Source organism: Natator depressus, chromosome 2 (genome assembly GCF_965152275.1).
Source record: "Natator depressus isolate rNatDep1 chromosome 2, rNatDep2.hap1, whole genome shotgun sequence".
NCBI classification, from domain to species: Eukaryota; Metazoa; Chordata; order Testudines; family Cheloniidae; genus Natator; species Natator depressus.
The window spans coordinates 246,996,206-247,023,226 of NC_134235.1; the positions used below are offsets into that span (position 1 = coordinate 246,996,206).

At 43.1% G+C, this 27,021-nt stretch overlaps 1 protein-coding gene across 5 annotated transcripts in view; it reads right to left on the reverse strand.

The window, feature by feature from the left end:
• Positions 1–27,021, reverse strand: part of DPP6 (dipeptidyl peptidase like 6) — a 783,294-nt gene that overhangs the window by 481,889 nt on the left and 274,384 nt on the right. The window contains exon 2 of one of the 5 annotated variants that reach the window (XM_074946296.1): positions 9,839–9,925. The exons of the other annotated variants lie outside the window; for them this stretch is intronic. Coding sequence (XP_074802397.1) covers positions 9,839–9,868 — 30 coding nt within the window. The 5' untranslated portion in view covers positions 9,869–9,925. The remainder of the gene's footprint in view (positions 1–9,838; positions 9,926–27,021) is intronic. 5 annotated transcript variants of the gene reach the window in all.

Below are 27,021 nucleotides of genomic sequence, written 5' to 3' on the forward strand. Positions count from 1 at the left end.
AGAGGGTGGTGAAACACTGGAATGCGTTACCTAGGGAGGTGGTAGAATCTCCTTCCTTAGAGGTTTTTAAGGTCAGGCTTGACAAAGCCCTGGCTGGGATGATTTAACTGGGAATTGGTCCTGCTTCGAGCAGGGGGTTGGACTAGATGACCTTCTGGGGTCCCTTCCAACCCTGATATTCTATGATTCTATGATAAGATTGTGGCTACAGAGGTGCAACCTCTCTCTGTGCTCCCTGCTATGCAAGGGAAATGGGTGAACTGCACGTGTAGAGAGCAGTCCCTGCACTCCCATCAAAAGCAGGGTCTGCAATTCTCCCTGATATCTTGAGAAAGGAGCTCAGAATATAGGGGTAGGGGAAAGACTCTTTCAACCCTCCCTGTGCACCCATGTGAATGCGAGGAACAATGTAGCCCACCGCTAGGAAAGCTGGAGCAGAGGCAGATAGCACTGTTGTGTGTTGCTCAAATTAGAGTTCTCCTTCTTTTCTTGCCATCATGTCTCTCATATAACCAATTTATATTTGCCAGAATTCTTCTTCTGCCTCACAATGGAGAGTGATCAGATTGTACCCAGTCTTGTGAGGGCGCATGCACTGAGCATGGGAATAGCAGCCAGGAGACTTTTATCTCCCTGTTGTGAAGTGTCACCTGTAGATCTTTACTGTTTAATCTTACCTGAATGTCAAGTGTCTGTTCTCTGCACTGAATGGAATATTTTGACTGAAGTGTTGTAGATTATCCATACAAATGGATGAAAAATAACACGGGATAAAGGGAATAGTACACTTTCCAGACATATGCCACATTTTTACAGAATTCAGAGTAACAGCCGTGTTAGTCTGTATTCGCAAAAAGAAAAGGAGTACTTGTGGCACCTTAGAGATTAACCAATTTATTTGAGCATAAGCTTTCGTGAGCTATGAAGTGAGCTGTAGCCCATTTGGGTCTGGTTGCAAAACCAAAAAGGAGGCAGATCTCTGCGTTTCATTATGACAGATTCGTATAGTTCTACTCCCAGCTTCACAGTGAATGCAGCAGAATGGGAACCAATATAGGTAAGGATAGCAAAACAACAGCACACAGTAAATGGCTAAATGGAAAAACACTATGTTCCATACAGTTCAGAGTCCAGCAGTGTGATGTTATCATCACAGCTGTGCACTTTCATGATAAGCTCATTTTCTAGGCCTTATAACTAAGGCTGCAATTCTGTCATGGAGGTCACGGAAGTCACAGATTCCATGACTTTCCACAATCTCCAAGACTTTCGCAGCTGCAGTGGCTGGTGCAGCTGACCCCAGGGCCAGCTGCTGGGTGCCCTATGGCCAGCCACACTGGCAGCTGCTGGAGCGGCCCTGGGGCCAGCCGCTCAGGTGGTCCCCCGGAACCAGCCTGCACTGGCTACTGCTCGGGCGGCCCAGGCAGCTGGCCCTGGGGGGGGCGCCCAAGCAGTGGTCCCAGGAGCGGCCTCTGAGCAGTGGCCACTATGGCTGGCTCCAGGGCAGCCCCTGAGCAGCAGTCCCGGGGATTGCCTAAGCAATGCTCCCCAGGACCTCGGAGCAGCAGGTGGCGGGGGGCAGTCAGTCCCCATGGCCAGTGCAGAGGCTAGTCGGCCCTTGGGGGGCCCCCCAGAGCAGCGGTGTCCTGGGGTCTCCCAGAGCAGCAGCACCCCAGGGCTCCAGGAGCTGTTAAGTTTTGATCAGGGGTATTTATATAGTAAAAGTCATGGACAGGTCACAAGCCATTAATGTTTGTTTATTGCCCATGATCTGTCCATGACTTTTTTACTAAAAATACCCGTGACTAAATCTTAGCCTTACTTATAAGTTGCTGAACAAATTTCCTTTTGGACTGAAGCCTCTACAAGCTACTGTACAGGTAGATGTTAGTCAGAGATTTGAATGTGAGAAAATGTGAGTGGCTGGTCAAATAAATGCCCAGTAGTCACCACTAAAAAGTCAGCTTCTACTACCAGTCACCACACAGGTATCTGAGATACCACAATCTTCTCCACTGCTTAGAGGAAGAGATAACAATATGGCATATTATATATAAGCCACCTTTTTTTTTTCCTTCTCTTTTCCCCTGTTGTCTCCATCAAAACCTCATCACTCTTCAACTATAGTTACCAGTCACATTCAGTGAGTTCAAGACTATAATAAAGCCCATATGGGACAATTAATCATTTATCTGTGGTGCTATGCACATGCATAAAAATGTCCTTGCTTGCACAGCTGGAAAGCTCATACTGAAATTTCTGAAGATGAAAACTATCTTTCAAGCTGAAGCACTTGTGCAGGTCATCCAAGTTCAAGGATCAGTTCATCAGTCAGGAAAAAATACAAGGCTTGTTTTAGAGAAATTCTGCCTATTTTGTCGGGGCAGATGATTTTTCTAAATTCATTTCAGCAGGGAATAGGCCTTTAAGAAAATCATTAATTCCATTCTGAATGCAATGAATAGTGGGGGGAGAAAAGAGAAGGTAATCTCTGCTGAGTCCTCTGAAAAGTTATGGATTTTTTTAAAGATAAAATCAAAACTATCATAGGCCAATTTTATCCCTTTATGTTTACATTCCTTTTGAGATGCTTGTAAAAATAATCTATTTAATATACAATGATTAAAAAGACTAATTACTAGCTAGCTTGTCTCTTTGAAACTGTCTGTGCACCTCTACTCTAATATGATTAAATAATGGTAGGGTGCCTTATTGACAGCTTGGCAAAGTCCATCACATTGATATTAAATAGACATAGGCCTGAACTGTAACCCTCAATCTCTGCACAGAGATACATTTTGCTATTAGGACCTACAGTCTAGTTCAAGGTTCCCAAAGTTTTCTTATTGAGTACCCTCTTACAGATCTACAAGCTGGCCATGTACCCTTCTCCTTCTCATCACTGACACTTTGAGTGTTCTACTTAACACTACCTGTCTTTAGCCATCTGTCCATATTTCACTGTTAGGTACAGATATAGTTATAGTGCAAGGTATACAACCAAAAAAACCCTGCTCCCAAGTCCCCTAAATTCTGAGCTCAATTAGACTGGACAGTTGTTGGGCAACTGAACCTGTGCTGTACAGTGATTGGAGGTGAGGGCTCTGTACGTCAATGTCTCTGTGTATCTGTGTTCTCATTGTTGTATAAAATGTGGTAGTTAATTTATTTCAAGATGTACCAAATTTCCACAGTTTTAAAGCTTCGTCTGAGTAGCCTATTATGAAAGTGCAATAAATAAAATAATTAATAAATAAAATCCACCTTTACACAATTTCTCCCACGAACCCCCTCCCCCGAGATGTCTTGCATACTCACAGGAGTACATGTACCACAGTTTGGGAACCTGTGGTCTAGTTGACAGTCCATTCCATGATTGCTAAATCCAGGACAAGACTTAGGGAGGCCCTGTAAGCTGTCATGTTGCCGGACAAGCTCTTAGTTTGGGAGTCAGAGTGCCAGCAAGAACTACAGGGTATGTCTGTATCCAGCAGCTCCAAGAAAGAATTGCCTTTATATTTGTCACAACAGAGTTGTATATCTTGACTACTATGAGTCTGAGAGGGGGGAAAAAATGAGGCCTGGCTCTAAATAGGCCAGCTGAGGGAATTATTGGACACCTGATAATTTAGATCTTGCTCTGCAGGAAGATCAGGCCAACAGGTCTTTAGATTTTTTCAGCACTACAGAGCTATGTGCTACTGTCCCAGTTTTAAGTAAATTAAAAGAAGGGAAAATATGGCTATGTAGTGCATCCAGTTGTGCAGGTAGTAACAGTCCTAATTTTTGTAGCAATCGGGAGGGGGGGGTATCTAGACATGGGGACGTATTATTATGGAAGTCTTTGCATATGTGTAGCACCTCCTCACAAGGGAGAGAGGTTCAACTAAATCTTCTGAATGAGTTTGGAAGTTTGGCAGAAGTAGCTTATCTAAGGAGGACTGCATTTGAAAATGAGACTTAAGACCTCAGAGGGAAGTGTTTGCATAAAAGGTAGCAATTCCTTCAAAAATCATACTATTATAATTCACGATGTTACCTTCTGAGTTCCTTAGGACAGGTGATAGCCCTCAGCTCTGGAGGACCAGCCACGAGATTAGCAGAAAAATTACTTGGTCTGTCAGAAAGATCAGGTACGCTTCCCCATATAGCTGTTCAATGTTTTATTCATGTGGGTAAAATATTTAATTCCAAGCAAAGTCTTTTACATTTTATTTGGCTTCTGGCTCTACTGTGATTTGCCTTCCACATTCAAGATTCAGGGATCACTGCCTCTCTGCACCCTCAGGGGCGCAAGTCATCCCCAAAAGAGGCAATGAAAAGACAGGACACTGAGGCACAGAGTAAGTGTCTTTTCCCCCACCCGCCCACCCCCACCCCAAAGGTCACACTGGAAGTCTGTAGCAGAGTTGGGGAATAAACCCAAGTCTCCTGACACCTAGTCTGGTGCCTTAAGTACATCACTTCTTCATACTAAGTAAGTCCCCTTATCACTTACTCTCCCTTTAAGTATGAGATGTCTGGAAATCTTCAATTTACAATGAATGTTAAATTCTCTTTTGAGAGAATGTTTCAAATTAGTCAATCAATTTCATGAAACTTCAATGCATTTATTTTCTATTACTTGTCTGGTCTTTCATAAGGCAGTGTTCTTACTTGTATTTCTTATTCTTGTTTTATCCTGATCACTCTATACTATCTCTCGGTATATTAACAGTCAGTTCTATTATCTGAGCCATTAAGATCAGCCATTAACTTTTTTTCTTTCTCAACTATATTTCCTGTATGTTCAGAATCTCTTTATTCAGAGTCCCTGGAATTACCACTCACTAATATTTGAGTACTAACCCTTTGAGTATACTTAATTCATCTTTAAAATTAACTGTTATTTTTTCAGCTGGTTATGTGTTTGTTACTTATATAAGTTTGGCTGTTTGCATCTCGGTTATATCAGTTGGTTTCTTGTATATGTCTTGTGTGTGCACTTTATATATACATACCATCTAATCTGTGCGTGCATACTTATAGAATACATATAATGATTTTATTTCAGTTGATTTATTGGTATAGCTGTCAGTCTCTTGAATTTTACTTCCGACAACCCCTTAAGAGTGATTTTTAAATGACTTTTTATCAGCCATATCATTAATGGCAGATTTCTGAAAATTGTTTAAACTTCTGATCTGAGACAAGAAAACAGGAGCTCAATAGATGTGTGAAAGTATCCTCTTCATGTATCGGTGAGTCATTTAGTGGCTACAAGTATGATCTCAGTTAGCTATTAGCTACAGTAGCTGTTTCTATTTTCCTCCCTGTTACTGCAGTTGTTAACAGCCTTCTCAAGATTCCATCTGACCCCCATATGTGTGGTAGGAGGTTTGCTGAAACCCAGTCTCTTTTAGTCTATGAATTACTTCCACTGTTACAATGGCACACAGGAGTTTCTCTGAGTTTGAGGTTCCAATGAACCCATAATTTCACAGTGAACTCCAGGCAAAACAGTCAAGTAATTGCATGAGTTTTGCATGGTTTGAGTGCAAAACTGCAAACCATCCATATTTGCACCAAACTAGTGTACCCCTTTTCAGGAGTCTGATTTCTCTTGCGTACCTCAAGTTTCACCTCACTTAAAAAATATTTGCTTACAACATCAGACATAAAAATACAAAAAAGTGTCACAGCACATTATTACCGAACAATTGCTGACTTTCTCATCTTTACAATATGTAATTATAAAATAAATCAAATGAAATATAAATATTGTACTTACATTTCAGTGTATAGTATATAGAGCAGTATAAACAAGTCATTGTCTGTATGAAATTTTAGTTTGTACTGACTTTGTATGCTTTTTATGTAGCCTGCTGTAAAACTAGGCAAATATCTAGATGAGTTGATGTACCCCCTGCAAGACCTCTGTGTACCCCCAGAGGTACACATACCCCTGGTTGAGAACCACTAGAACAGAAGATATTACCACACCTACTCTGTCTCTCTACATGAACAAGGACAGCAGAATTGGGAAAACAATGATTAAGGGGAACCAAGTGATCATGCAGAGGTATTTAAAGGAGGGATAATACTGAGTTTGAGTGGTAAAAGAAAGTATAAGTAGTAGTAATGGGATGAAACTGAGCAAATACAAATATAAGCTGAATAGAAGCAAAAATGTTAATAAAGGGCAAGATCAATTAGGCTGCAGAACAGTCTCACAGTGAAAGTGACACAAGAAACAATCCTTCACTACATGAGTATATTCACAGCACAACTGGACAAAGTACTGGACAAGGCTGCATGGCAGTCAGATCTATGGACTAGAGGATCTAAATTATCTTTTCCATCTCTAGTTCTCTCTAAGTCTACGAATGTTGTTTCTGGGGAAGGAGAAAAACGATAGCTACAAAATGAACAATAAATCAACTAAGATCTTAAGCAGTAATTTTGTTAATTACGGAAGGTCACAACTGTAATTATGCTACATTGTTTGTTTATTTTATTGCTGGTGCCTCATTTTCTAGTAGGTCAACTCCTAATTCAATTGAGCCAACTTCCACCCATCAGTCATTTACTTTTTTACATTCATGTACTATAATGCTGGAGATTTGTTAGCAGGCCTTTTTGCTCAAAGATTTGCATATGTCCACAAATACAACAATATATAATATTTTCTTCCCCACATCCTTACAGTTAAAAGTTCAGTTTTCAATGACTATTGGGCAATGTTTCTGATTCTATTTATTCTTTTTCAGTTTAATCATAATTTTCTTTGCCCCATGTTCTTCAGTCTTGCTTAACATGTGTTTGCCAGCCAAGTCCCCCAAAGATGGTCATGTATGGTCTCTGAATCTCTTATATTGTTGCAAGTGGAGCACTCAATCACAACAATAATCTCCTAAATATGAGCATCTTCTGCCTGAATGATGCACCTCAGAATGTTTCCCATTTAGGTTTGTCACCATGCATTAGCAATGTCCGACAGACATTCCTGCACTGACTGGCTAACTATTTCTTCTACCAGTCAAGTTTCTGCTGCTGTCTTTCTGGACCTTCATTCGTGTCTCTAATACTTAGTTTGCCTCTAGGGGTATGATCTACATTGCAGCCAGGAGATGTGATTCCCAGAGTGAGTAGACAGACTTGCACTAGCTCTGCCTGAGCTAGCGTGCTAAAAATAGCAATGTGGACTTTGCCGCATGGCTCAGATTAGCCACTAACCCCCTGGGTCTGAGCTCAGGTGGTTAACCCATGCTACCACCTGTGTCACAACGTCCACACTGCTCTTTTTAGTGTGCTAGCTCAAGCTGAGCTAACACAAGTCTGTCTACCTGCTCTGGGAATCACACCTCCTAGCTGCAGTGCAGACATCCCCTGAGGCATGAACCTGCTCTGATCATCCCCCACAACCCTCTCCAGTCCCAGTGATGTGCTCAGGGATACCCCTTGCACAGGACCTTAGGTGAAGGGCACAGCTGAACTCTGCAGCGCTGGCCCTGCTCAGTGGAGGCTCTGGAGCTGCAGCGTGACAGGGCCAAAGCACCGCCCTTGACTGCCCAGCAGTTGGTTTCCAGGGACACAGTGGTTGTTGCTACCCAAAGGTGGCAATGAAGGGAGCTGCATCCCCAGGCCCAGAGTGCCCGGAGTGGTGCGGGGGCCTGAAACCCCCGCCCAGGGGAGCTGCTGTCCAATAAACACCCACAAAGAGCTTCGTGGCCAGACTCCCAATGCTGTGGAGCAGACCCTCTTGTTCTATGCAAAAATACTGGTTCTTAAAGGGGGGGGTGTCAAGGGACATGAATTGCCTGAGGGGGACACAGCAATAAAAGGGTTGGGAACCTCTGCCCTACAGGGCTTATTTACAGTCACAGTTAGTCAGGTGTGGGCCAGATCCAAAGTCCACAGACATCAGTGGAAAGAGTCCCATTTACTTCAACAAGCTCTGGATCAGGCTCTGTGGGATCATAGATTTTTTTCCATATATCTTGTGGAACAAATTCCTCCCTGAATTACACTCATGTTCTATTCCACTGATCACAACATGGCCCTGTGGTATTTTCCCATTAATAAGTACATTAAGAACATAAGAATGGCCATACTGGGTCAGATCAAAGGTCCATCTAGCCCAATATCCTATCTTCTGACAGTGGCCAATGCCAGGTGCCCCAGAGGGAATGAAAAGAACAGGTGATCATCAAGTGATCTATCCCCTGTCACCCATTCCCAGCTTCTGGCAATTAACTACTCTTTACTCATTAATTACTCTTGTTACAACTGTACTATTCCATGGTATTGTCTCAGAGCTCTCAGGCACACAGTGCATTTTGGGTTTGTTACCCCCATGTGTTCAAAAATTTAATTCACCACACCCAGAGAGGCTGAAAGTGAGCTGGTTGCAGGGATGGAAGGAGCCAGGGCAGATTACGTAGGAAGGAAGCCAGGACAGTCTGAGACATACACAATAAGGAGAAAGAGGATGTTAGGATGATAGTGGAAGGAGACTCAGGATAATTGGGATAGGAAACAGTGCAATCTAATATTCTGGGAGTTAAGAGACTTGGGTTACAATCCTAGTTCTGCCATAGACTGTCCTTGTGACCCTAGATAATGTACTTAATCACAGCTTCCCCATTTATGAAAGGGGAGAAATAATTAATAATCCTTCCCAATCTCACAAGGGTTCGGTGGGGGTTTAGATGATGCATGAACAACACGTTGAGATGCTTGGGTGAAAAGCACCATAGACGCTAAAATACAGAATTCTCAGTACCCACATAGAAATTTCCATCTGGACTATGCTGAACAAATACTAACTAATTACACAAGTAAAACATATTTTTGTTATAATTATTCTAAGCTTCAGAAAAATATCCACACTTTCAAACACTTATCTCAACTCAGCTGAACCCTTTCAAGTCTGTTCAACATTAATATTTTCCTGTTTAACTATCTGGGCCTTCAAAGAATCCATGAACTCAGGAGGGTCAGGACTATGTCAGATGCCTCCCCTACCTTTCAGTATTCACCTTCTGCACCAGATTTAAACAAATTACTGCTGCAAGACCCAGGATAGCTCAAGAGTTTAAGCTTCACAGCTTGAAATTCTAATGTCTCTCCTCTGTACGTACAGAGGAATCTGCATTTCAAATTGCATTTACCAAGTACTTGCAGTTCTTCTTCAGAATCTATTATTAATCTGACACAGAATTTTGCAGTGTTTCTGCATTCAAATTCTTGCATAATGTAGAAGATATGAAATTAGACTGACCCAATGGCTCTCACTGCTTTATTATCTTTTATAGCAATAGCAGATTTACACAGCATTCTTTCTTTAGAAGGCTCATTAGTTAGCATGCCAATAAAAAAATTGAGATTGCCTGCCATCTTCTGTAGTAAACACTTTCCCACTTGTTCTGTCTCATTTTCTTTGCACAAATTCTTCCAAAAGTACCTGTAGAGTCTATACTGCTGTCTAAAAATAGGACCACCTTTGTTGTGCAGTTTAATCTGTTAAATTATGTTGTATTCTAAAAAGTGAATCTGTTAAAGTAGCATTGTGGTGTTTCATACCATCCCTCAGGGCCTGACCTCAAACTTACTGAAATCAATGAGTCTTTCCATAAAGGTCAATGGGTTTTGGATCAGGCTTCAATGAGTTCCATATCAAACTTCTTTAGCTTACATGTCAAAATAAGATATTTCTCACCGTTGCAAACTCAGTCTGAGATCTGCAAATCAGGCTATGCTCTACCTGCCTCTGAAATCACTGCCAGTAATAAAAATTCTGCCATCAGTAAAATAACAAACTAGAAATGCAGACAACAATTTTGTGTGTTCTACATACGTTATAATATAATGCAGCATCATCGTCCATAGCTATATTGGCTCTGCAGCTTTAAGGGTAGTGTAGACTTTTTCTTGTCAGTAAAGTCTGCAGATGAGAGATACAAATAGTAGTTACTAAGGCTAGTTGAACATTCCCCAATGAAACTTTTTTTGACAGAAAATTGGGTTAAATTGATTGAATTAACTGGATTGAATAATTTTTTTTCACAAAAAGTGTCTCTTCTGCAAACAATTTTGATTTTTCATTGGAAAAATTCTAAATACCAAAATATTTCAGTCAAAACCCAGAAAGTTTAGATGTGGAAATGCCGCTGTGGTGCCCCATGGGAGCTACAGTTCAGTTGCCTCATGTCCCATTCTACTCTAGGGGCGGGGCTACATCTCCCATGAGGCGCAATGGACAGGATCTCCCATGATGCACTGCCTTGCATCTTCAAGAGGAGAGACTGTGGTGCACCATGGAAGATATAGTCTGACCAGGAAGCCTGGCCCACAGAAGAGAATGGGGGCATGAAGCACCTGAATGACCATTCCAAAGAGTCCCCGTGGCAGTATTTCCAAATCAAAATACTTTGGGTTTTGGCCCAAGTTTTCAGTATTGGAACATTTTGATTTTTTCCAGAAGAAATTCAAACAATTAATCCCACTTTTTTGACCATCTCGATTAGATATGAATAAAATGGTGACACTTTTAAACAGTAACTTTTACCACTACACCACAATCATTTTTGTTTCTTTGGGTAAGTGCCCTCCGTTCCCATTGATTTCAGTAGAAACTGAGGATGTTCAATGCCTTGCAGGAGATGCTCAATGTCTTGCAGAACTGGACTCTTTCTTTTACAGTGCTTTGTCTATTTTTTTTTTATTTCAAGAGCTACAGTACCTGTTTTAGGTTTGTTCTTTATTTTCAGACTGAAAACATCTTCCTCTCCACCTCAGTTCTGCAAAGCTATTGAAGTTTCACAACTTGTTCCCATGAATTCCCAAATACAATATGTTACCATGTTGTCTGTCTTGTAAGTATCAAACAGTAACATCAGGGAAATACGTGTCGTTGCACTTCTCTAATGGCCTGCCAGATGGTGATACTCTGATTCATACAGGCTGAACACTAGCACTGGCTGGGAATTTTCCACTGAAATGTTTTGGTTTGTTTATTTGTTTTGTTTTAATGACAAATACAGTTTCTCCAAAATCAGTATTTTGCAAAAATGTTTCCATTTTCCATCAGGAAAACTGAAATGAAACATCTTGATTTGTCAAACCAAATCAAAATGTTACATTTTGGATCACTTTGACATTAAAGCTTCGTGGCAGTTGTAAAGTTTAAGTGTCTCATTCCCCTATTCTTCTCTGTCTCCTTGGATGGACAGCATTTCCTATGATGCACCATAGTTGCCTCTCTGGTTAAACTGACAATGGAGTATGTTGTATGAGTCACATGTTGAGTGTGCACCAGGGGAAATGTAGTCCAGCCAAAGGAGAATGGGGGCATGAGATTTCAGAACTATATCTTCCACGAGGCACTGCAGGAGGCTCAAAGAGACACAGATTAATGGCGAACCAAACCAAAATTAACTGTGTTGATTCCATTGAACAACCTGGAATGAAACTCTATGATTTGGGAATGTTGAAATGTTTCTTTACAGTTGGATGCAGAATTTCTTGACATTTCTGAACCAAAATGATTCTGACCTTTCTGTTCTGTGAAAAATTTTGAAATGTTGTCCCAATTTGGGATTTAGACAAATTTAAAAATATGAGACTTTCCTTTGGGACAAAAGTTTTGCTTTCAAACCAGCTCTACACACCTTGAGCACTGTTTCCTCTAAGCTGTGTGCGTTTGCGCACACACACAGATCCTAAACCCTGTGCATACGGCGAAACACTGCACGCACAAAAATGTGCACAGAAGAAATATGTTGCGCGCACGGCCTGTCAAAAATTAGAGGGAACATTGACTTTGAGTATCTGTTCTTCTTCCATGCTCCCACAGTACCTGCCAAAGCCTGTTCATTGCATAGTGTATTAGGATACACAGTCATTTTAAAACACTTATTTTTAACGCTGAGGGTGATTAACTATTGGAATAAACCACCAAGGGAAGTGTTAGATTCCACCACCAATGGGCCAGTGGGAGCTGTGAGGATGGTGCTGGGGGTGGGGGCACGCAGAGACATGTCAGCAGCCAGCCTCTTCTGGGAGTGGCGTGGGGCCAGGGCAGGCACGCAGCCTGCTGAGCCCTGCTGCGCTGCCAGCTGGGAGCCACCTGTGGGAAGCGCCTCCCGGCCAGAGCTTGCAGCTCGCACCCCCTCCCGCACTTCACCCCCATGCCCCAGGTCAGAACCCCGTCCTGCACCCAAACTCCCTTCCAGACCCCACAGCCCCCTCCTGTTTATATTCAAATTCAAACAGCAGAAGTCACATTAAAAGTATTAGTGAGAGTAATAACTTTAACATGTTCAATTATTAGTTGGTAAATTCTAACTCTACAAGTAGCTTTGCATGTGATGCGGCTCTCGAAATATTTTGGTCAAAGACAAAACCAAAAAAATGGCTCCCCTTCTTTGAAAGGTTGCCGTCCCCTGGACTAGATGACCAAATACTTCTTTTTTTTTTTTTTTTTACTTTAAAAATCTATGAACACAAGTGTGCTTTCGACACCCATAGCACACAGTAAAGTAAAACTTGCCCACCTCTACTAACATGCACCTTAAAAAATAATTTTTGGATGCACAACTACATTTAAAAAAAAAAATCATGGTGGCCATGCTTGTTGCCATGTATTACATTTCGTATGTGGCTAAGGCTAATTTTATACTGCAATGATATGCAACAGACACCACGACAGGATTTCCAAGTCAGGGGACCTTGGGACGTAAAACCCTTTAACCAGTCAGCTGAAGGAATCGATCACTTTGTCGTGCCTTGTTTATTCAGCCCATTTAGAGTTGCTCCATCAAAGCCTAAATTTGGCTCCTGAAAATTATTGTGCAGAAGATAAGTTGGAACTGTTTATTTTTTAATTGTTGGAAACACAGCATGATTTTGTTATTTATTAATAAGCCTCAATGATCTCCATATTCCACCCATTTCAAAGCCAGTTTCTAGTCTGTCACATGCTGATCTATGTGACCTTCTTCCTGGGAAATGTACATTTCTCATGGGTAACATTTTCCTGGAAGCACAAGGTATTTCATACTATTCATGCCTATTTCTAATTTCTCACTGGCTCTCTCTTATCAAACTGAAGAGGATGTGCCACTTCTGCTACATTTGCAAACAACGCTGCTTCAGGTCTCTCCTCTTTCGGATCCACAACATACAAGAACAGAACGTTCTGCTTTTATTCATTCCAATTTTCAGCAGTTTACTTAGAAGCTTAACTTTTGTGGCGGCTTTATTTTCTTCCCCCCAACACAGAGGTGGATAAATTGCAGCCCGCAGGCCACATCTGGCCCACTGGGACCCTCCTGCCCGGCCCTTGAGCTCCCGGCTGGGAAGGCTAGCCCCCGGCCCCTCCCCTGGTGTGCCCCCTCCCCCGCAGCCTCAGCACTCTGGGTGGCAGGGCTGCAAGCTCCTGCCGGGCAGCGCGGCTGTGAGAGCCGCTGGCCTGCCCCGGTGCTCTCGACAGCATGGCTGGCTCCGGCCGGGTGGTGCGGCTGCCAGTCCTGGTGCTCTGAGAGGCATGGTAAAGGGGTGGGGTGGGGGGCTAAATAAGGGACAGGGGATCCCGGGGGGCAGTCAGGGAACAGGGAGCAGGGGCGGTTGGATAGGTGTGGGAGTCCCAGGGGGCCTGTCAGGGGGTGGGGGTGTGGACAGGGGCTGGGGCAGTCAGGGGCCAGGGAGCAGGGGAGGTTGGATAGGGGACGGGGTCCTGGGAAGGGGCGGCCAGGGGCCAAGGAGCAAGGTGGGTTGGATGGCTCGGGAGTTCTGAGGGAGGCAGTCAGGGGGCAGGAAGTGGGAGAGGGAGGATGGGGGCAGGGGCCAGGCTGTTTGGGGAGGCACAGCCTTCCCTACCTGGCTCTCCATAGTTTCGGAACCCCGATGTGGCCCTCAGGCCAAAAAGTTTGACCACCCCTGCCCCAACACCTAACACACCATGTTATACTTTGAATAAGGAAGACTCTGCACAGTAATCTTGTGAATTCAAAACCCTTAGCTAAACACCCGTCTATTCTCTTTTACACTCAGGCTTTGTCTACGCTACGCACCTTTTAGCGACACAGCTGTGCTGCTACAGCCGTGCCGCTAAAAGTCACGCAGTGTAGCTGCTGTTTGTTGGCAGGAGAGAGCTCTCCCGCTGACAAAGCACTGTTCGCATCAGCGCTGTTCGTCGGTAAAACTTTTGTCATCTGGGGGGAGGGGGAGGAGTGGTTTTTAACACCCCTGAACAACAAGTTTTGCCGACAAAGTTCCCATGTAGACAAAACCTTAGACTTCATCATCATCTCTCTCTGCCAAGAGACAGCACTCCGAACTGTAAGCGAAGGGTTCCTATTCCAGGTGCTAAGAATAACCTGCATTGAATGTTAGCTCCCATTTTGTACGATCAGAGTAAAGAAGCAAAGGTTGGTCCATTTTACTAAGAATTAAGGATACTTACTTTATCATCAGCCTATTGTGAAAGTCAAATCTGAGTTCTAGCATACTTTATAACAGTGATACACGTTGATCCTGCAAACATACATATGGATAATGTGGTTCAGATGAACAGTCCCATTGATTGCAAGGTTTCAGTGTTTGCAGGACTGGGGCCTAGGATAGTAATATTGTCTTGGTAAACAAAGTGGATTTCTCTCCAATCCACACACACCTATACTAGAGCCATGCCTCAACCCTCTACTCAGACAAAACCCCCATTGAAAACAATGGCTATTTTGCCAGAGTCAGGAGTTCAGTATTTAAACAGCAATACATGAAAATAGTTTCTGTACCCAGAAGTACATTTTAGAATCCATGAGAATTGTAGTCATTCAAAAGGCAGTTTACATAAGCACGGCATTCTAGTGTGACAAATAGCTGCTTATTGTCACCACCTGTATTCAAAGCTTCAGAGGTTGTAGAAATCCAGCTGTGCCACTCAAAGGAAAAAAACAACTTTGAAATAATGTTTACGTATAGACTACATTTTGCCAGAATCCACCTTCAATAGATTACAGAGAAAGGAGCATGGCAAAGTTACCCTGCGTAACCTCTTCCTGCCCGCATCAGCAGGACGGCTAGAAATAGCATGGCCCTAGGCTGACCTCAAAACTCAGAGGCTGAGGGAACTCTTATGTAACTGAAAACAACCCTAAGAAACACAACAATGAGCCAGCTGAGAAGAAAAACAAAACCGTGTCAGTAATGGTTAATCATGAATACAACCTCATTGATTTTCGTAACGATACTTCACTTCAGTTTGGCCATGAGATTACTAGATCCACAGTTTCACTAAAGGGCCAATCCTGCAAGGTGCCCAGTGTCTCCTGAGACCCTTATCTCTCATTGAAGTCCATGCTCATCACCTCACAGGATTGATCCCTAAGCAATATGGGAGGGGAGACTCGGCATCCCATTGAGCATCGTACTGAAATCTACTGCTACTGAATTGAGTTCGGGGCATGCTGTTTTGTTTTCACCTGAGTCAACCATGTGTAAAAAAAGTCTCAAGAACAATACAGAATTCAGAGAGTCGAATGGTTGCCGTATCCTTCAGACGTTCGAGAGGAGACTCACACCTCCTGTTCCCTGTACTTTAATATATGCTTTTGGCAACCTAGTGATATTGGAAGGAACAAACCTACTAGAAATAAAAAGGAATAATTTTAGGGTTGCCAACTTTCTAAAAGCTGAAAACTGAATACCCTTGCCCCACCTCTTCCCCTGAGGCTCTGCCCCCCACCCACTCCTCTCCCCCTTCCTCCATTGCTCGCTCTCACCCCCCATTGCTCAATCCCCCACCTTCCAGGACTGACCTGCTGCCTTCAGAGCCGGGCTGGCAGGAGCTGACGTGGAGCCTGTCCACCTGCCCAGCTCGGGCACAACAGGGGCCAGTTCCTGGAGCAAGGGGCTAGGACAGGGAGGGGTTGGTCCCCATAGCAATGGGCTGGGGAGCAGTCAGTCCCCATACTGAGGGGCTGGGGTGGGGAAGGGTCGGTCCTCGTACTGAGGGGCTGGGGCAGGGAGGGGTCAGACTTGGTCCCCGTAGCGAGGGGCCAGGGCTGGGGCAATCAGGGCACAGCGCGGATTGGTCCCTGGAGCAAGGGGCCGGAGAAGGGTCAGATTCGGTCCCCGTAGCAAGGCGCCAGGGCTGGGGCAATCGGGGCACAGCAGGGGTCAGTCCCCGGAGCAAGGGGCCGGGGTGGGGAGGGGTCGGATTTGGTCCCCATAGCGAGGGGCCAGGACTGGGGTAATCAGGGCATGGTGGGGCAGAAGGGGGGATGAACAGGATCCCCTCCCCCGGGCAGCGGCACCCACCTCTTGGAGCCCAGTCCAGAAGCCAGCCACTGCTCCCTGTTAGGTGTCAACAGCTGAGCAGAGAGCAGCTCCTCCATGTGGCTCCAGTCGCAGTTGCTGCTCTTCCCACCCCCACCCCCCCAGTGGCAGAGGCGAGTTACTGCAACCAACCAGACTTTTAGCATCCCATCAGCTGTGCTGACCGGACGCTGCCAGGTTCCCTTTTCGACCAGATGTTCTGATCGAAAACTGGACACCTGGCAACCCTAGATAAATTGCTAAAGAATAATAATCACTATTTATATTATGGTAGCACCTAGAGTCCCTAACTCAGATTGGAACCCATTGTGCTAGGTGCTGTACAAATGTATGAGATTTGTCCATGCCCTGAAGAACTTAGAATCAAAACAGACAAGATAGACAAAGAATGGGAGAGAAACAGAGGCCCAGAGAAGTGAAGTGACTAGCCCAAGGTCAGTGGTAGAACCCAGGTCTCTAGAGTCCTATTCCAGTGTCCTACCATTACCCACGCTGCCTCTTGATTTCGAGTGTGATTCTTCCCCACACCATTTCTGGCAATTGCTATAAATGTAGGGTCCATTTCTCCTCCCACTGAAATCTCCCCAATTTCCACAACACAGAATCCAATCCTAAATGATTCTTTAAAAACTTCTTATGTGACAAGGAAAAGGAGAGAATGGAAGAGTTTGGCATGAGGCGGGAGAATGAAATTTTATTTTAGAGCTCCCACAAAATGTGTGAGAGAGAAAGGGGCTCTCTCTTGCCTGCTTTTACTTGATTAAATTAAATGTGCATTGAACAGCACCTTGCATTAGTCCGTTGGTTTTCTCAATCACTCATCACTCTGATTAATACCACCAGAGAGGCTGTGTAAGTTTTAATCATACAGGGCTGTCACTTGCAGAAGGCAGTTCGTTAGTAGATAGCTGTAATTTTACGAAGGGGCTGCGGGATACCGTAATTCTCCAAATACCATGCAAGATTAACAGTGCAGCTGTTTTGTTAGCAGCAGCCTAGGTATGATAACGATGTCGGAAGACAGCAGCAATGGTATGGGATTGTCATGCAGTGGCACTGCCCAATGTCAACTCAAACTTAAAAGGAAAAAGAAAAAAATAAATGGGGTTAGCATGGAAGAGCAGAGATGAGAGCAATGATCGTAAGTGATCCAAAAGCTATAAGTCCCTCTATGGCTTTGATAACTTTAAATAATCCATTGGCATTTTTATAGCTAGAGAGGTCTGAGATTTTTAACAACCTAAACAACCCACTATTACAAAACTAAACATTACTTAAAACATGGATGGCTCATTCCCTCTCTTGCACCTGTTAGCCACAGTGAAGTGTAACAATCTACCACCCTGGCTGGGAACATTTTTTTCGTATCATGTCTCTATGGGCAGAAATGTGACTGGCACAGTTTCTAGGCTGCTATCGCATTCTTTCATGCAAATTAAAACAAAATATCACTGGGACTCAGGAGACCTGGGGCCTATTCCTGGCTCTGCCACTAGCCTACTGCATGACCGTGTGCAAGTCACTTCACCTCCCTATGCCTTAAGTTCCCCATGTGTAAAATGGGGATAATGATACCTTCCTTTGTATTTAGTGGTTTTCATTAGTAGACCTCAATCTAAGTGCTAGGTATTATTATTATTTAGAAACATATTTTTTAGCCTGAATGATTGCAGAGAAATCCTTAAACCTGTGAATTGGGTAAATGCAGCAAGGTCTATCTATCTATAGATAGACCTTGCTGCATTCACTCAATTCACAGATGAAGCAGTTCAAACCCCAGAGCTGGTGTTTCAAAACTATCTATCAATCTGTAGATAGATAGTTTTGAAACAATAGCTCTGGGGTTTGAACTGCTCCATTCACCTCAATCGGTTGTTAAACCTGAAACTTAGATAACATTGGAAATGTCAACTTTGTTAACTATTTCACTGCTGATCACTTTAGCAAAAAAATCCAACAAATGTATTTATCCTACAATCCCAAGATGCCTCCCATGCCGTTTTGTTGCCCAAAGCCCCAGCTGTCTCTTACCAAAATCTCCAGCTTCCACCCTGCCAAATTCAGGAAGGAATTCCTGAATTGCAAATGCAAAAATCTGTGCTACACTGAAAATAGAAAAGGTAAGGGACAATAGATGCTATTTAATATCAAAATCCTGCATTAATTGTAGTCTTCCTTTGCATATTTAAATCAAGAAAAAGTCTCTTTTTGAATGTTACTGGAGTTGCTGCATTAACGTGCTATAGAAACCGAGAGAGAACCCTTGCCTCGGAATTTAAACCTAATTTGGCAAGGAGTACAAGCTCACACCTATAGAGGTCACTTGAAAGTAGTCTTAGGCTCAAAAGAAAGAAAGGTGTATAGGTGTATTTTAGCAGTATTGTGTGTGTTGAGTTAGAACTCTGGCTCAATCCTACACAGCAAAAGCAATTCTATAAGTAATAAAATTTGCTTCAAGATTTTCTTTGTGGCATGTGTAGATTTGGAAAAAGAGCTGGGCTTTCTGAAAGATTTGGGGTTTTAGAAATGCAGGTCTGCATCTGGAGGAGTCAGGTGAGGCAGTAGACCCCAAGGAGCTAAGAAAGTCCACAGAACACAAGGCTGTTGAATGTTTATCTAGTAAAAGACAAATCGGGGTAGCCAAGAAGAATATCAACCTACATACAAGGGGTGATTGCAAGCTTTATCTTCTTGTTATGATTGGTTTCTTTGGGCATTGTCAATGTCAGCCAGGGCTATTCTTGAAAGGTTTGTAGATAAAATACACCCTTTTCTGGCTGAAGTGATATTTCTGCACTCGATTGTTTTCCTTTGTTTGGAGAGTTACCCAAGAAATGTCACCACGCCAGTTTCTACACTATGTGACTGAAATAAATCACTGTGTACTCCAGCGTATCTCTTTCAATAGTACATGCAGTCCTTTTACAAAGCTCCCCAAAACACAATGTAGTTTAATTCAGCAGTAAACAAGTTTTTAAAAAAGTGGGCTTCTGATTTTGGGTGCCTCTGTTTCTGCCTCTCGAATACCTTGGGTGGCATTTTCAGGGGTGTTGGGCACCGGAAGCACCCACTGGTTTCATGACTTCTGAAAACCTGACCCTGGGTGTGTCAAGTTGGGACGCAAAATCAGAGATAATTTTTGAAAATGTTAGCCACTGTATATAACAAAGGAAGGACACACACAAGGATATGTTTGGTCAATTAAGAGCAACAAAATGGAGGAATCGAGAAACTGACTTACTCCTTCATAACTACTATTGGAGGAAAGAGTAAAAGCTACTCAACCTATAGGGGTCATTGACAACTTCTACAGTCCAAAGATGCCATCTGTGACTTATCTCCCCTTGAATAATACCTTATTGCCCAAGTAGGACTACTTGCAAGGTAAGTTAGTACTCGAGGAGGTAAAGGAGGCAGTATCAGGCGCCTGCTAAATGGTGGGGAGCACTAAGGCATTTTGCATTATACTGTCACATTGGGAATACAGAGGATACTGCAATCTCAGGCATTAGCAGGAGATCACTAAAAATGTTCTACCTCTGACTCCTCTGACAGTGGAGAGACTGTTGCCCTCTCTTGATATTGCTCCAAAAACTACCACTTTCAGAAAACTGTGGGCCTTGGAATGTAATTACAGTTTTAATCTCTCTGCACATGTCAGGTGACATCATGTCATCCCCTAAAATAATTAGGGGCAGATTCTGACACCCTCGCCCAAACAGAATAGGACCTTACTCCACAAACAGCCCCATTGATTTCACTGGGAATGTGCCCCGTGGAAGGCATTACTCAACATGAGTGAGGATATCAGAATATAGCCCTGGTTTTTGGAGCAGTACTTAGGAATACACAAAAAGTAAGTTATGGAAATTATCCCAAATTCTGGAGATTCACAACATTTGTTCAATAGCTTTGGACTCCTCAAATAATTTTATACTTAGTAAAATACAGCAGATAGAAGAACTCTAACCAGAATGTTACATAAATCTATTATTTCCATTCAGTTTAATTAAATGCCTGTCTAGCATCACTGAGAATAGTTCCTGCTGAAGAAGTACATTTTCTGGCAGTATGTAGTATATTAAACACTTTGGGTTGTATCTCATATAGACTTATGTTTCAGCTATGTGGGTTTTTAATTAACTTCTCTAGGGTATGTTAAATATTAGTAGTCTGCATCTCTTCTATACACAGAAAGCTCAGTTCGCATGAGAAGAGCATAAGCCAAAAAGTAAATACCTCAGAATGATCCAAAGCCAAAATATAGTCACTACAAGCAGGAAGTTTAAATAATGATAGGACTTTTTCCTAAATAGGTTAAGTGTCCTGGCTACCGACTCCTCCCCATTGAAGGCAATGCTGTATGGTACAGTGACAGTCTAATGTTGCCCTTGAATCTTTAAGGGAGTGGAGGGAGAGGTCCAGGTCAGCACTGAAGAGCTTGGGCCCTGTACCTCTGTACTTCCCTTAGGAGTCTAGGAGACTGGAGCCAAGATGCTTACCACATAACGACTGCAGTGGCTAAGGACCGTTTGGTGCCAAGCGGTGTCAGATGGTACTGAGGTGGGTGCTTCCCTGTGTTGCCTAGCAGAAGACTTCCCAGACTGAGGCTTCTTAGGCAATACAAATGCCTCAGTACGGGTTTCAGCTGGAGCCTCAGCGGTGCCCTTTGTGGGACACGAGGTCTCCCGGGAGCCAGATTTATGGGGTGACCCACCCTTTTCTTAGACTCCCTGGAAGGAGAAAGATGCTTCTTTTTGTTCAACATCTTCATCTCTGGAACTGCTGCTGGGGGTCCGGCAATTGCCAGAGCAGCCTGAGATGTTGAGGCCAATGTAGCGGGGACAAGGGAAGTGGATCCTGCTGGAAAAGGGAACATTCCATTGAGAGGAGCTTCAACCTAGCCTCTCTGTCCTTTCAAGGCCTGCTTTGAAACCCCGTGCAGACATACACTGTGATGGGACGAGGGTGTCTCAGAAATACCATAAACTGCTAGAGTGCCCTTTGCTCTGGGGAAAAGACCTGTGGCAGGGCTGGAACTCTAGGGTTTTCGACATAACCCAGAGAAGTGCCAAAGCAGTAAATAAGAAGCCCAGATGATGGGGGGCGAGGACCCTCCATGTCAAAGCACAAATGCGCTGAAAATGAGAAAAAAATAACAGCTAATGAAATAAAAACTTAAGAAAATAAAAAAATGTATGGTTCACTGTAAGTGAGAAAAGGCAGGATGCTGAGAACAGCAGATGCCAAAAGTGCTTCATCTGGATCCACAGGCAGCTGAGAAGGCACTGAGTGACGGCAGGTCCCGCAACTCCTCATATGCCCTCGGATGGAAGCAAGTGGTGCTGGGGACGTGGATACTGCTTTTACAAGTCTCTGGTCAAAAGTGCATGGGCATGTACATATCCGACAGTGTTGCACCCATAGGGATGTGTACTCAAAGAAGAACTATCTGCATCTGTTTGTTATAAAGTGTTGATAGGCTGGCAAAATAACTGCCAGTTGGGATGAGGTGCTGAACCAGTGACTTTCCTGAATTCTGCAGTAAATTTTAATGTAGTTGATTGCATAATATCTAACCTGATGTAATTTAGATTTGCACTGCATTATCGTGCTAACCCCTGGATCATCGCTGTAAATAAATGCTGATAAGTCAAACACTGCAAATAGGTGCAACGCATTCCTCACCATTGCCAAGTGATAAATCAGCGGGGGTGGCAGAAATCTTTGATTTGGAGAAGGGGAGAGGAGGAGATTGGAAAGGTAGAAGTAAGGGGAAAGTAGGGAAGGAACCTGGCTGGGCAGGATGAAACAGGGCAGGCAGAGAACAAGAGGAGAATTATAGAGGGTACAAAACACAAGACAAGGACTGAGCATCGAGAGAGAGATGGGCAGTAACAATGGAAGGAAAGAGATGGGGCAGAGAGCAAAAAAAAAAAAAAAAAGAAATGGACAAGAAAAAGACTTCTAGGTAGGGACCTTGTCTTATAATTTATTTGCATTATAGTGTCACCAAGAGCCTCCAAATAGAGCATTACATTGGGTGCTGTAAAAACACATTTGATGACCCAACCTCTATCTGAAAGAGGTTGCAATCTACATTTAAAACAGAAAATTGGCTTGATCTTTATGTGGAAAATGCTCAGTACAATTTGGAAAGAAAAGGTGTGTGAGGTAATATCTTTTATTGGACCAACTTTTGTTGGTGAATGAGACAAGCTTTCAAACTATACAGAGCTCTATCATTTGGCACGTAGAAAATAATAAAGGAAGGAAGAGGATTAGGACACAGATTATAGAAGAAAGGAGAAAAATGAGACTGGATATAAAAGGACAGATGAACCGGTGGAAGGAGAAGAAAGAGGAGGTATGAGGAAAAACACAAAAGGAGGGTCAATAATAGAGCTGGTTGAAACATTTTCTATTGAAAACATTTTTCAATGGAAAATTACCTTTTTTTCCCCAAACACACTTTTTGTGGAAAATTTTCATTTCTTACCAAGTTTTTCATTGACAAAACAAACTGCAAAAATATAAGTGGGTTAATTTTTTTCATTCCCCGCCCCTTTTTCCTCACTTTCCTCCTTTTCCCCCCCAATTGTAAAAGGGAGGAAAAGGGACAGAAAACCAGGAAAAACAAACAGACCAAAACCATTTGGTGGGGTGTCAAAAAGGGGGAGAGAAATGGGGGGAAATTTTATAAAACATTTTTTTTTCAAAATTTCTGGCAAAAAATTTCCACCCGTAGAAAGAAAAGGCAGAAGAGAGAGAGAGAGAGCAAGAGAGAATGAGAGCGCTTGGTCTTCTCCCCAGCAAAGGGTATGCAATAAGCATGATGAGAGATTTACAAGCTGGTTCCTTAAATGTTGTTGTCTCCCGGAGCAAGCTCTTGCTCACTCTGCAGACAAGAATAGGCGCTTTGTTTTGGGATTTTATTTTATTTTTTGCCCAGTAATAGCTAACAATTCTCCTAATACTGTGTCTGCACTTTATTTACATCGGGCTGTAATTCTCATAACTACTCTGCAGCAGATAGTCATTTCCTCTAGTGAATTATATATTAAATGTTTCTACTTCCATACAAAATGCCAGTGCGCTTGTAGACAAGGAGTAATTCTACAGACAACTGCCAGATTGATATAGCTTTTAGGGGGTATCAATAATGAGGATGGATTGGATCGAGTTGGACTATACCATTTAGAGTCTGAAAGATTTTAAAAAGCTGTACGGGGTCATTATAGAAAAAAGAAATGCAAATCTCAGCTGAAAGCAACATATTTGAAAACAAGAGGTTACCAGGGGAAGTTAACAAGTGGCTCTGGCTTGACAGTATTTATTTCCAACTTGAAGGTAGGGTAAAAGTCAACAAAGGGCCTGGGCTGTCATTTTGTTCCATGTTTATACAATGCCTAGCATAACAGGGTCCTGATCCAAGAGTGGGGCTCCTATGTGCTACTGCAATGCAAATAACAGACAGTAGTCCCAGTGTGAATCATGAATTGACTAGACTGAAGTCAAAGGAGTTATTATGTATTCACACAGAATTGTGATCAAACCTGGGCCCAAAAAACAAAGCATTTTAACACGAAATGGCGGCATTTTTTGGAGAAGGCAATTCAGAGGCTAGTCGCCCTCTGCATTGTGGGCAGGGAGATAGATAACTGGTGACATTCTGCCTAACTAGAGTTTTAATGACTCCTACATACATTGCACACATTCTCGCTGCTTTGAAAATGTCTGCATTTAAATAAGCTGACAGGACTAGCATTTTGGTAAGTGATATTTCTGAATACTCTAAACAGAACCATCGTGACATGGAACCAACCATCAGGAAGGTAACTGTATGGTCGTTAGTAGGCCCCTACGCCAGAAATACTGCCGTTGCCTAAGTAGCCTGCTTACCCGTAGGGAGACCCAGATTCCACGCTTCCCCACTGTTGCAACGTAAGACTGTCAGGCTCATAAGAAAAACATCTGGGGGATGAGATCTGATCTCAGCTAGCCACAGAAGAAAATGCAAAGGGGAGGGAGGTGTATAGATTGAAATGCTTCCCCTTGGATGATAGCTCCATTCATGCTCAAAGGGTTGATAGGAACCTGTAAGGTTGAAGATTTCCCTTCTCAAACAGCAATCATGGGGGAATCTCTGCCACTCAGGACAGCCCGTTCTCCACCAGGTTTCAAAGAGTGGGGGCTCACTTACCACCTCTGGTAACTGAGGGCAAGAGACCCCCCTCAATAGGAGTGAACATAGAAACGGAAACTGTCGCAACTCAAACCCAGCCCAAGACTCAGCTGTTTTCTTTTGCCTCCTGGACACACCTGGGCCCTAGAATTGCAGTAAGTGCTGTGACCCACCCGGCCCTGCTGACAGGGTGAGGGTGGGAAAAGAGGGAGAGGGGTAGAATTAGGAGTTGTGGTTCACAGGAGATGGGAAACTCATTGCCCAAGTGAAGAGCTGCTTACCCGCCTTCCGTCCCATTTTGTCCTCTGCGCAACCTTTCCTTTGTATGTCAGCTTGACGCAGAGGCCTCATACACTGACTGCTGGGGGCTAGGTGACCCAGAAAGACACACACCATTTTGTCTTCTTAGTTTTGTTACTTCTAGGGATCTTCCTAAAGGATGTAAACGCACAGAAGGAAATAGAAGGGTAGGTGACAGAGTGCTGGGAACCAACAGCTGAGCCAGCACTCTGGTCACTGAAACATCAATTAATTCCCCCCAGGGTGAACTGGATGGGATGTAATTACTGGATTAGAAAGGACTGGGGGAGGACTAACAAGCAAATTGGCCCATTAACACAGGAAGTATAAGAAGGCATGGGAGGGAAATGCATAGGGAGAGAGAGGCAGGCTAGCAGAACCAGAACCAGGACCAGAAAGGATCTCTGAGTAGAGAGATCTCTTCTCTCTCCTCTCCTTGGCAGAGAACTGAGGAGATAAATAATTATGGTGTATAGATCAGTCAGGTGGTGAAAAGAGCAAAACACGAATAAACTGTACTGGGCTATCTAACAACTGAAGGTCTCCAAGTCTGTATAGACAGAGCAGAAGACAGGAGCAGGATGTCGCCCTGTCACAGATCCCAATCAACAACTCCACTCCTCAGGCACAATGGGACTATATCTGCTGCAAACGTAAAGCTTCCTTGTATAGGAAACTGAGCATTCTCAGGGGGCTAGACCAACACTGTGAAACTAGCTCCTGACAGCATCTGAGATGAACCACAAATTCCACCAGCGCACATTTCTTTGACTGTCTCTTCAGTAATCAAACCACAGAACATACCACACGTTAAAGAAAATAACAGTATTTTAGAACTCAACATCCAAGTTTCCCCCTAGCAAAAGAGAGAAAAAAGGAAAGAATCACATATAGCAGATAACAGTCATGTCACTTACTGCACTTCCAGAAGGCGCTCAGATGCCCTGGTGATGGGTGCACTATTAGAACCAGAGTAAAATCTATTAAAATTCCCAAATGCTAGAGATTTCATCCCTGTATTGTCAATGGTAAACCTGATACTCTATTGGATATGGTTGAATGCTTTAATATATATTTAATATAAATATTTTGGGTTGTTGTTTTTCTTTAAACTCCCCAAAGTTTGTATTTATTAGAAGTAGAAAATGTATTGACTAATTATAATGATACATTATAATCATGTTAAATTGGGTATCTAGAGTAGAGGGTATATTTAAGGATAGATTCATATGTGAATGATGTGTAGTGGCAATGTTTGTAATAAACAAAAGAATTAATACTAGCAATATTCATCTGAAAAAGCTGTGCGCTACCTAATGGAGCTTTAATTTAAGAGAACAGTTTCAGAGAAATGGAAGTCTGACAGAAATCCAACCTAAAGCAAGTACATTACAGTAGAAAAATCACTTCTTATTTGCTTGAGTTGCGACCCTTCATAGTTGTCTCTTGCAATGTTGTAGATGTCATGCTGCATGAGAAGAGAGGTAGGCCATGATAAAGCAGTCACAAATTCTGAAAAGCCCAGTGCTCTAGGAGCACCCGTTAGGAGCACAGGTATGTAGCAGGAGAGGTCCGGCCTTTTTCTGCACAGCTGTCCAAGGACAGCCCAAGTTCCTCTGGAACGCAGGGAAGAAAACATACTGTACTACAAATGATCTTTCGGCCCAGGATGAAAGCAGGTATTCAGTGTTTGCCCCTAGGGTATATTATTTATTTTTGTTCTTCAAATGTTCTAATTGTGCTGTTGAAAGAAATCTGATAAGTCAGATACTCGACCTGCGGGGTTGCAGTTTTGCTTCCTTTGACTTCAAATTCTCCTTACATTTTAGTTTTAAGACGAAGTAGCGGAAATACTAAGTCACCACCTTCAGTACTTGGTTTAAACTTGCATATCCCCATATCTTAAGTGATCAGTTCAAACAGGAAGTTAACTGAACTGGTGATGAGTGCATGGAGCGGAGGACATAATCCACCTTTTCTACCAGGTGCTTCCCACAATAAGTATACAGTGAGTGAGTGAGTGTTGTAGAAGCTTTTCAGAATGCTAACTAGCCTGAAATGGAGCCCATTGCATTGGTTTGTTGATTTCACTAGCGGCGGTGTTCTTTTATAGGGAGTGTTTCAAGTAGTTAAGCTATCAGACAAAAAATCATTGATGATCACATTGAGTACATAGTACACTATGTGTGGCAGCTACTTCTATGGCTATTTATAAC